General features: G+C 43.9%; 1 protein-coding gene and 1 pseudogene across 1 annotated transcript; both read right to left on the bottom strand.

Annotated features, from left to right (window-relative positions):
• Positions 1-357: 357 nt before the first annotated feature.
• Positions 358-10,252, bottom strand: DIRAS2 (DIRAS family GTPase 2). The gene is made up of 2 exons (XM_016202478.2): positions 10,099-10,252; positions 358-992 (listed from the first exon to the last, which is right to left on the bottom strand). The coding sequence occupies exon 2, from the start codon at positions 955-957 to the stop codon at positions 358-360; it is 600 nt and encodes a 199-aa protein (XP_016057964.1). The 5' UTR covers positions 958-992; positions 10,099-10,252.
• LOC107529160 (nuclear pore complex protein Nup54 pseudogene) lies at positions 5,493-6,828 on the bottom strand (annotated as a pseudogene).
• Positions 10,253-11,255: the final 1,003 nt, after the last annotated feature.

Genomic DNA, 11,255 nt, shown 5'->3' with positions numbered 1-11,255 from the left:
GGCCTGGTCTTCTCACCTCCTCCTGCCTCTCCCCGCCCAAGGATGGCGCTGGCCTCTGTGCAGAGGGAAAGGCCTGGCCTGCGGTGGCGCCTGCCGCCCCAGGGTAACATGCTCGGGCACTCATGCGGGTGACAGGCCCTCCCTCAGCTCACACCACCTCAGGGGACACGCCTTCAGGGGGCGGTGCTCAGCTCCTGCTCATGGGGGGGACTCCCTACTCTGGGAGGGGCCTGGTGGTGGGAAATGCCCTCTTGAGGACAACCGGGCACGTCTCAGTCAAAATGCAGTAGTTAACACGCGGGCATCGGACATGCTGCCCTGACGATGGCGGGCTCGTGGGCGGGGGCGGGAAGGGGTTCACATGACCGTGCACTTGCCCTGGAGCTTCTCCTTCCGCCGCTGCTGCTTGCTCTTCTTCCCGTCCACCTGCAGGCTCACGGTCCGGCGCTTCTCCAGGTTGAGCAGCTCCTGGAAGAGCTCCTTCACGTTGTGGTTGAGCTTGGCCGAGGTCTCCATGAAGGCGCACTTCCACTTGCGGGCCAGGGCCTCGGCCTCGCCGCTCTCCACCTCGCGGCTCGGGCTCTCGTCGCACTTGTTCCCCACCAGCATGATGGGGATGCTCTCCACATCCCCTTTGATCTCGCAGATCTGCTCGTAGATGGGCTTGAGCTCCTCCAGGGACTGCCGGCTGGTGATGGAGTACACCAGGATGAAGGCATGCCCCTTGGAGATGGACAGCCTCTGCATGGCGGGGAACTGGTGGCTGCCTGTGGTGTCCGTGATCTGCAGGGTGCAGATGCTCTTGTCACAGCTGATGACCTGCCGGTAAGTGTCCTCCACGGTGGGGATGTAGCTCTCCCGGAAGGTGCCCTTCACAAACCTCAAGACGAGGGAGCTCTTGCCGACACCACCCGCTCCGAACACGGCCACCCGGTAATCATTGCTCTGCTCCGGCATCGCGCCTGTGGGCTCCAACTATCAGCCGAAAGCACCTGGAAAGGAGCCAGATGTTGAGAGAATTAATACAGAAGCATCTTGAAAGAGATCACTTGGATAGCTCTACCCTTTTGATAGCTAAACAAAATAAAAAATAAAAAATTGAAGTGATAGTTTGCTCTCTCTCCCAACATTCACATTTCATTTTAATTCTTCAACTCTAAATCCAATATATAGTCAATCCGCAACTACTAAAGAGGCAGACAATCTACTCGGTGGCCAACAACTTTTCTCCCATATGTACCACCGACCCAGAGGACAGATGCTGAGTGAGCCCGAGGGAGGCGGAACCAAGGACAGCCGATGGAGGGAAGGTGGCAGTGAGCCCCCGACAAGCACACAGTCACAGCAGGTCTTCACTGAGCTGCCTGAAGTCCTGTAAACACCCAATACTCTACTAACAATATGTTTTATATGTTTACAAGCGGAGGGAGGGGAGCCACGAGGAATGGAAGGATAGTAATATGTAGTCACTGTCCATACTGACTCATGAACTCCTCACCACCTTTCAGAATTAAGGTCATTGTCCCTTTTGTACAATGAGGAAACTGGAAACACAGAGGGATCTGGCCGTGCAGGCTCCCAGCCTGGCAGCGCCAGTGAGAGCGGAGGCTGAAATGCAAACCGGGCCATGAGGGCCACCTCGCCACCCTGCAGGCTGCCGCCAGAGAGCAGGCACCACGCAGCACTGGGCCAGCTGTTTCCAAGCAGCAAGAGCTCACAGTTAACAAAAAAGCTTGGAGAGTCCTTTCACTCATCAAAATTCAAACAGGTATAGGTGCTTTATTTTTATGAATTATAAGGAATTGAGCATTACCAGGAGAGTAGCATAAACTGCTATCAACAGGCATTAAAATGAGTAGGACGGGGTCTGTCTTCATAACAAACAGCACCCAATTTAGGAACAAACGCACTTCCTCCACACCCATTATCAAGTGTTTTTAATCCAGCCCCTTTTTTGGTAAGAAAGGTCATAACACACACACAAAGTGGAAAATTAAGCAACATTTAAATTGGTTTAGCTGAAGTCTACAAATTATATAATAATATGAAGCATGAAACCCGTTTTCTCTAGGCAACCACTGTGTGACTTTCACTCTTCAAATCTTAGAGTAACCAAGGATCACTCATAAAAGGGACCGCTGAACAAAGTCATTTCCAGGGACCAGAACAAAGTATTAAACATGGTTAACCATGGAACGGAGTGGCTGTGGCCAGTGACGGGACATCAGATCAAAGACAAGGACAGCGGGTCCTGTGCCAAGGCCTCCGCATCTGCTCAAACACTCAGCCATCTCGTGTGCCCTCTGGAACCCAGAACCTACCCAGAACCTGGAGAAGCACTGACGCTGAAAGAGAACACAGAATGGTGTCGGGAACCTCACTGCCAGAGGGAGGCGGTGAGAAAGCCTGCTTGGGAGTTTGATTAGCCTATTAAATGTTCATAATGTCACTATGATCGATTCAAGGACACAGCATTGAAATAAATTGTTGTTTTTAAAAATGTGAAGGCCTGTGGCCTGGCCGGGCATGGCTCAGTGGTTGAGCATTGACCTGGGATCCAGGCGATCGGGGTTCAATTCCCAGTCAGGGCACATGCCCGGGTTGCGGGCTCGATCAATGACTCTCTCATCATTGATGTTTCTATCTCTCTCTCTCTTTCTCCTTTCCTCTCTCTGAAATCAATAAAGATATATTAAAAAAAAAAAAAAAGTGAAGGCCTGTGGAATCTGGGTGAAATCTCTCTCTGCATCCCCAGAACGAGGTTCTCTCTGTGCTCAGAAGGCAGTGTCCTCACTCAGCCTTGCCTGTATGATGGCTCTTTAGCTCTGGACTGGAGGGTCAGCATTTAGCTGGAAGGGAGCCTGTTTTAGGAAGCTCTGTGTCCCGAAATCTCTTGGTCTGCAGCTCACTCTCACTCTGTGTTTGATGAACATTTCTCAGCCAACCTAAAATGTCTCCATGATTAAACTGGCAACCAAGATATAGAAAACAAAGAAAAAACATAAAAAAGAAGAAAGCTACTGCAATTCATTTATCCAAGAACTGTCTATTGAACTTCCTCTAAAGGCCAGGCTCTGGGCTCTGGGCCAGCAAACAGCTATGCAGAGAACAGACCTAAGGCAGGGGCTCTGTTCTTGTAGAACTTGGGATCAAGTGGAGCAGACAGACATCAGAGAGACAACTTCACAAAGATTTAATAAATTACATCACAGCAGTGCCACAGAAGAGGTTTAAAGGAGCCTATCCAACCTTTAGGCAGGAACAACTTCCCTAAGGAGTTGGCCTGGTAGCGGGAACCTGAGTGACGCACAGGAGACAGGCAGGTGGAAGGTGAAAGTTCACTGAATTTATGAGAGAGGTCTGGGGAGATAACTCCATACTGATCTCCAGCTCTCTAACAGTTTTCCCCCAAACTATATTCTTCCACCTCAGATTCATTCATTTTACAAGCATTTGTTAAAGAAAGAACCCTCCAAATAATATGCAAACTCAGGGCTTACTCAATAGAAGCTCACAGCAGTAGAAGACAAACATAGGAAAGGATATACATTGTACCCTACTTGGTAGGGGCAGTGGTAAAGCCATAAACAAAGGTCAGAGAAGGAGCTGGTGGGGCACCTCATCCTATCCCAAGCCCTCAGGAAAGATTTCCCAGAGGGCTGGGTGCAGTACGGAAAGGCACGTACGTCAATCAGAAGAAAGAACCTCACAGAGCGGAACGAGAGCAGGGTTAGAGCCCATGGACAGCCCATGGTAAGACCATCCATATAGAAATAGCACTATAATAAATAAAATTAAATTAAATTTAAAAATAAAATAATAAAATAAATAAAATAAAATAATAAAAATAAGATAAAATAAAATAAAAAATAAAATAAATTAAATTAAATAAATAAAATATAAAATAAAATAAAATAATAAAATAAAAACCCAGGGAGAAGGCATGGAGCATGACAGGAGAAGATCAGATGCCAAACCTGACGTATACTAATAAGAGAACTTGGCGTGTTATGTGCTTGAACTTCCTGCATGTGAGCTGCCTCAGCTAGAAAATGATCACGACACCATGTGCTTCACAGAGCGTCTGCTCAGCAAGACGATACATGATCAAGCACTTAGCGCAGGTGCCGGTGCAAAGGTCTCTGGCTATTTTCCGTAAGGGCCAGGAAGTAAAGAGGGCCGCAGAGGAGCAGTAAGGAGAGGGGGGAAAAACTGGAGAGAAGATGACAAAATGTCAAGGGAGCAAAAAGTGTCAAAAAGACATTGAGGGTGTGCAGCTAAAGCAGGCCATGAAGGGAAATCATAGCTATAAACATCTACATTATATGAGAACAAACACTTCGAACCAGTAATGTAACTTTCCACCTTATTAGAGAAAAATAGCAAATTTAACCCCCCCAAAAAATGAAGAAAAATTACATTACAGTGAAAGTTAATAAAATAATAAATATAAACACAGTAAGGATGGATCAATAAAACAAAGAATTATTCTTTAAAAATATCAACAAAATTAACAAACTTTTGTTAAATGGACCAAAAAAAGGGGAGGTGAAAAGACTCAAATTCTAAAATCAGGAATAAAAGAGGAGATATTACTATTGACCCTACAGAAATAAAAAAGGTTATAAGAGACTCCTATGATCAACTATATGCCAACAAGTTATATAATTTAGATGAAACAGACACAAACTACCAAAGCTGACTCAAGAAGAAATAAAAATATAAGTAGACCTATAACAGGTAAATTAGTAATCAAAAAATTATCTACAAAGGAAAGCTCGTGTCCACATGGCTTCACTGGTAAATTCCAGCAAACATTTAAAGAAGAATTAATATCAATTCTTCACAAACTCTTCCAAAAAAAGTAATGGGAGAAAATGCTTCTCCCTCTTTCTGAATTCAATATTACCCTGATACCAACACCAGACAAAAGTGTTGTAAGAAAACCACAGACCAGTATCTCTTATAAATATAAATATGAAAATTCTCAGCAAAACACAAGCAAATCAAACTCATCAATGTATGAAAAAAATTATACATATAAGCAAGTGGGATACATACTAGAAATGCAAAGTTAGTTTACCATCCAAAAATTAATACAACACGCCTTATCAATAAACTAAGGGACAAAAGCTATGATAATTATAGTAGATACAAAAAAAATGACAAAATTTAGCACCCAATTATTTAAAAAAGTATAAACTTTAAACCAGGAATAAAAGGGAACTGCCTCTAATCAAATAAAGGGCTTATAATTTAAAACCCCAAACTAAAATAATGTATAATGGTAAAAGACAATATTCTCTCCCTACAATTAGAAATAAGGTAAGAGTGTCCACTCTTAAGAGTTTCTTTTTTTTTTTTCTTTTTTTGGATTGTGATTATGATTTAATGTAGACATGAATGGTCATTCTCCCAGAACCAAATAAAGCACCAATCAGAATTTTATAAAAGTAGCTGCAATCAAGAATTTGTTTTCATCTTTTTTAGAGCTAAAAAGGTTTAAAGAACAAAAAGTTGCAAAAATAATAAAATGTAATTTTGTTGTATCCAAAATGAGCCTGCATCCTGATTTGGGACATGGGTCCCCTCAGTCGGCCCCTAAAAGAGGTGGTGCGTTGAGTTCACACTGGACTGTATCTGGCTGAGCCCACCACTGTTCCTCCTCAGCGTGGATGGCACACCCGCTCTGCCTCTGACCTTGACTAGGACCTGTGAGGTTCTGTGGGAAGGTCCATGAGTTTCCTCTTGTCTGATGCAATTTTGGCCATAGCTGTAGTTTGATTCTTCTGTAATTCACCAGTATCTTCAGATATCTAATTTGGTCTGATGCTGCTTAATCATCTGATCGTGACTCTTCAGTCTTTGAAACCCACCATTGGTACAGGAACTAACTTTTCAGTTATCCACCATGCCTTGTTCCCAGGCAACAGCGGGAGGATTCTGCACAAGCTGTCTGAGCTGTGCAGGGGAGCCCTGGCCTAGCCATGGGGAGGGGCACTCCACGCTGCTGCAGCTGTGTTTCTATACTGGTTTGCTCAGAATGCGCATCTAGCCTTGTATCTGTGACTCTTCTTGAGAACGCTCAGCAACCTAAATGTCAACTTCTGTCTGATCATCTGGCAGTGTGTTAAAATGCCCTCTACATTTACTGTAAGGGTCTGGTTTCCTCCCAAAACTTTATGCAGTGATTCTACCAGCTGCTGTTGCTGGCTTTGAATATCTGTTTCTTTTTTGTTAAAAACTAAAACCACTAGCCCATCTTCATCTTTATTATTGGGTTATAGTTGTACCCATAACCCACTGCCTTAAATCGACAAGGAGATTTTCTTGTGCCGATTCCACTGGTGGGATGTTATTGTTGAAATAGCCTTTCCTGCTTCCCCGAAGGCTTGCAGTTGATTCCATTTTGCCAAAATAGCACCTCTCTCGTCTCCTAACAGCACTGGAGCAGAAAGAGCATTTGCAGTATTTGTGAGCTGGGGGGCCTGGGGAGAAGCCTGTGCAGGCTGACTAAAGAGACCCTGATGTACTTTGCTGCTGCTGCTGCTGCGTTAAATCCTCCAAATCCCAGCCCAGCTCCCAAGCCAGTGCCTAAACCAGTTCTAGTTCCAGCTGTGCCAAAACCAGCACCAAATCCAGAATGTTTGTTCTGAGTCCCACTGAAGAATCTAGTAGTGCCTGCTAGCTGGGGCAGAAAGGCGGAATGCGGAACCTGCTGCTGTAGATGTTGTCCAAATCCTCTGAACCCACCCACGGGAGCTGCAGGGGCTGCAGGGGCTGCAGTGGTGCCCAAGGTGCCCGAGGAGCCCCAAATTTGGAGGCCATGTTGCCGGAGCAAGCTACCAAACAGCTGCTCCTGCGACATGGTGCACTCCCTTACAGCTGCTATCAGCATTTTACTGGCGGTTTTAGCCTGGAGAACTAGACAAGAAAATGAAATAAAAGGTACATATTTCTATAAAGGGAAAGGGAGAAATAAAACTATCCTTTTGCAAAAGGCATGACCTTATATACAGAAAATCCTAAGAAATTCAATAAAAATATTAAAACTAATAACCTAATTCAGGAAGGTTTTAGAACACAACACCCATATAAAAATCAACTGTAGCCCTGGCCGATTTTGCTCAGTGGTTAGAGCATCGGCCCGCAGGCCGAAGGGCATGTACCTCGGCTGCAGGCTCAGCCCTGGTCCCACTGCGAGCAGGAGGCAACCACTTGATGTGTCTCCCTCACATTAACATCTCTCTCTCTCTCTCTCTTTCCACTCTCTCTGAAAAAGCAATGGAAAAAATATCCTCAGGTGAAGATTAAAAGAAAAAATCAACTATTTCTATGCATGTCCATTGAACAATCTGAAAATGAAATTAGAAACCAATTCCATTTATAGTATAATCAAAAAACAAGATAGGAATAAACTTAACAAAGAAATACAAAACTTACACTCTGAAAAATATAAAATATTGTTGAAAAAATTGAGACCTAAGAAAATGGAAAGACACTCATGTTTATTGTCAGAGGGCTTAATAGTGTTAAAATGGCAATATAGGTGGCCCTAAAATAATGCCATGTCACTCAATGTCCTTTCATTACAACACTGATGAAATGTGGTAGGAAATTAACTCTTGTTTATGTCAATTAGCCTGTGGTCAAATAGTTTTGTTATTCATCATTTCCCTACAGTTTCAAGAACCTACTGATGACACTAAATGAGGACTTCCTGTACTCCCCAATCACCTACAGACTCAATGCAATCCCTAAAAATGTCCAAACTACTTTACAAAAATTGACGAGCTGAGCCCAAAGTTTATATGAAACTTTAAGAGGCCCACAATAGTCAAAACAATGTTGAATAATAAAAACAAGTTGGAGGACACACACTTCTCGACTCCAAACTCACTACACAGCTACAGTAATGAAGACCATGCTGTACTGGCACAGGATAGACAAATGGGAAAACTGAGAATCCAGAAATAAACCAGCACCTTTACAGCCAATGGATTTTTGACACGGGTGCCAAGAAAATTCAATGTGGAGAGAGTAGTCTTTTCAACAAATGATGCTGGGACAGCTGGATACACACATGCAAAAGAATAAAGTTGGATCCTTCCCTCACACCATATAAAGAAATTAACTCAAAATGGGTCAAAGATCTAAATGTAAGACTGAAAACTATAAAACTCTTAGAAGAAACTTTAGAAGAAACTTAGGCATACATTTTTATGATCTTTGATTTGGCAATCGTTTCTTAAATGTGATACCAAAAAGCATAAGCAACAAGATCAAAAATAGGTAAATCTGACTTCCTCAAAATTAAAAAACTTCTGTGCATCAAAGGGCAAGAAAGTGAAAAGACAACTCACAGAATAGGAGCACATTTTTGCCAATCATATATCTGAAAGGGGTTAATTCCAGAATATATAAAGAACTCCTATAATTCAACAACAATAACAAAAAACAATTTTTAAAATGGGCAAATAATTTGAATATGCATTTCTCCAAAGAAGCCATACAAATGGCCAATAAGCACATAAATATGCTCAACATTACTAGTTATTAGGGAGATGCAAATCAAAACCACACTGAAATATCACTTCATACCCCTTAGGGGGCTATGATAAAAAAAAAACACAAAACAACTAACAGAAACCAGACAATAAGAAGTATTGGCAACTGGAACACTGTGCTCTGCTGGTCTGAATGTAAAATGGCACAATTGCTTCAAAAAACATTCCATCACTTCTTCAGAAAGGTAAACATAGCCCTACTACGTGACCCAGCAACTTCCCTTCTAAGCAAATAAAAACATAGCCATGCACAAAAATACTGTACAGGAATGTTCACAGCAACATTACTCATAATAGCTAAAAAGTGGAAACATGCAATAAGTAACAACGGGTAAGTGAAATGTGGTCTATCCATACAATGAGTATTGTTCGGCAATAGAGATATGAAATACGGGAGGGTGCTACAACATGGAGGAGGAACTGGAAGCAGCATGCCAAGTGAAGGACGTCAGTAACAAAGGCACACATGTTGTCTGATTGTATTTACATGACATGTGCAGAATTGTAAATCTATAAATACATAAAATGTGTCTGTGGTTGCCTAGGGATGAGAATGGGTGGGCATTTGGGGTGAATGAGAAGAGACTGATATTGCCACAGGGTTCCCTGTGCAGTGACGAAAGCATCCTAAGACTGTTGAGTGATGACTGCACAGCCCCATGAATATGCTAGAAACCAGTGAATTGTACACTTTCATTGGGTGAGTTATATTTCAATAAATATATCTCAATATTTTTAAAAAAGAGAAGACACTGGGAGGGGGGGCATGAATCTACTGTAATGATGCCATTCCCAGCTGAGTGACAGGTAGAGAGCAACAGGTCCCTGGACACCAGGTGAGGAAAGGGCAACAAGTAACAGCCCCACATTGTTCCTAAAGCCAGGTAATGAAAACAGTCCGCATGCTCACAGTAGAAATATCAAGCAAACAGTGGGCTACTCATACCACAGGACCAACATACTGAGTGAATACATATTCCTACAAGCAGAAAATGCAGTACAGGGAATAAACCTACAGCAACCTGGTTGAAGCCGACGGTGGAGATGAAGGAGGCATGGGCGGGCTGGCGCTAGAAACATCACCTAGCTCCCTGCAGGTGGTGGCTACTGAGCTGGGAGTGCTGGTACAAGGCCACTGTCCACATTATTCTGAAGAACTTTATTCTTTTAACATTATGAAAATGAAACACCAAATTTTAAACAAGTCACCGGAAATTGGGAACCCCAGTAGGATTCATTCTCAGACCCCAGTTTAAAACCCTATAGATGCTGTGCAGGACAGGAATGGAAAGGAAGGCTTTGCTTTTGGAGACGCGGAGGTGAGCGGAGGCTGGCGAAGTGGCAGGTGAGTGACCTGCTGGCTGTGAAGAGAGCTGGTCACTCTGCACTGGGCCTGAGAGTGGTGGGGACTGAAAGGGTGACTAAGGACGAGAGTGCAGATTCCTCTATAAAGACAGTCGGGGATTAGGGAAAGGGGAAGGGGCCATCCATCCGCACAGGGTAGCGCAGGGGTTACGGAGGGGCAGATTACCTGGTGACGGGTGTCCCACGGAGCAAATGTGGAAGAGCGGGAGCCGGAGCCAGGACGCGCACAGCAGGCTGGTCTTCACGGAGAGGCGACAGGACCGAAGGAAGGGAGGTGACAGTGCCGGAAGCCCCAGTGGGACCTGCACAAACCAACCCAAACCACGCCTGCTGGCCCCGCTGCAACCTGTAAAACACACAGGGGAAATGGCATACTGCACGTCTTTGCTTTGAATAACGATGATGAAATCCTCCCGCATTCGCACCCAGGCCCCTTCCCTCCACAGCCCGACTCTTTCAGAAACCGCCGCCTGGGGAAGACTGACACTCAGTTGTCCTTTCCTGGTGTCCATTATAACTTTTACCAGCACCTTCACTGCTTAAATAACAGGTGGAAACGTCTTGTTTTTCAGGTACAGTGGATACAATGTTACGTTAGTTTCAGATGAACACGGAGGTTAGACATCATGTGACCTACGAGTGACCCCTATACTCAGTGCCGACTTAATGACTCTGGGCCACGCCTACCTACAAAACTGGCACAATTACCGTCCCCCACGGCCTGATTTCTGAACTTATAATAGACTTTTAGTCATACACCAGTATTTAAGTTTTCCAAATATTTACAATTTATTCTAAACCTTAAATTGTCTCCTATGCTTTTCCACAGGCTGCTTTGCACCCGTCAGCCTCCAGCACCGAGAGGACTTTGTAAAGGCGTCTGCTGTAGACGTGGAGGGTCCCCGGGCCCGAGAGAGGGCGCCTCCACCAAGCCGCCCTCACTCAAGTGGGCTTTTCCACTCGCTCTTTTTTTTTTTTTTTTAGCTGTCTGTCTTTTGCTAGGTAACTCTCAGTTGCCAACCTTTGTATTTTATCACCTTCCTTGGATCCATTTTATATTTTCATATAAACATTACTGGTAAATTCTTTTAGATGGCATTAAATTTCTGAGTTCACCCCCTCTCACTTGGTTCCTTGGTTCAGATTTTAAGGATTATTTAATTTTTCACTTTGCCATCAGGGTTGTTGATGTGAAATCCAAAGCCAGGATGACTCTCTTTCCTTTGCAGGAAAATTGGGATTTCCCTTCTCTTTGGCAGAGTCAGGGTACTCTCTTTATCGAGGAGTTAAGACATTTCATCAGGATACATCCAGAGCTGCTTT

The sequence above is a fragment of the Miniopterus natalensis genome, chromosome 12, assembly GCF_054644295.1.
Source record: "Miniopterus natalensis isolate mMinNat1 chromosome 12, mMinNat1.hap1, whole genome shotgun sequence".
Taxonomy (NCBI): Eukaryota; Metazoa; Chordata; class Mammalia; order Chiroptera; family Miniopteridae; genus Miniopterus; species Miniopterus natalensis.
This window is presented reverse-complemented; position numbering and strand designations above follow the sequence as displayed.

What these genes read in the sequence shown, in the direction of transcription:
- DIRAS2 (XM_016202478.2), bottom strand. Translation starts at nt 957, where the DNA reads ATGCCGGAGCAGAGCAATGATTACCGGGTGGCCGTGTTCGGAGCGGGT.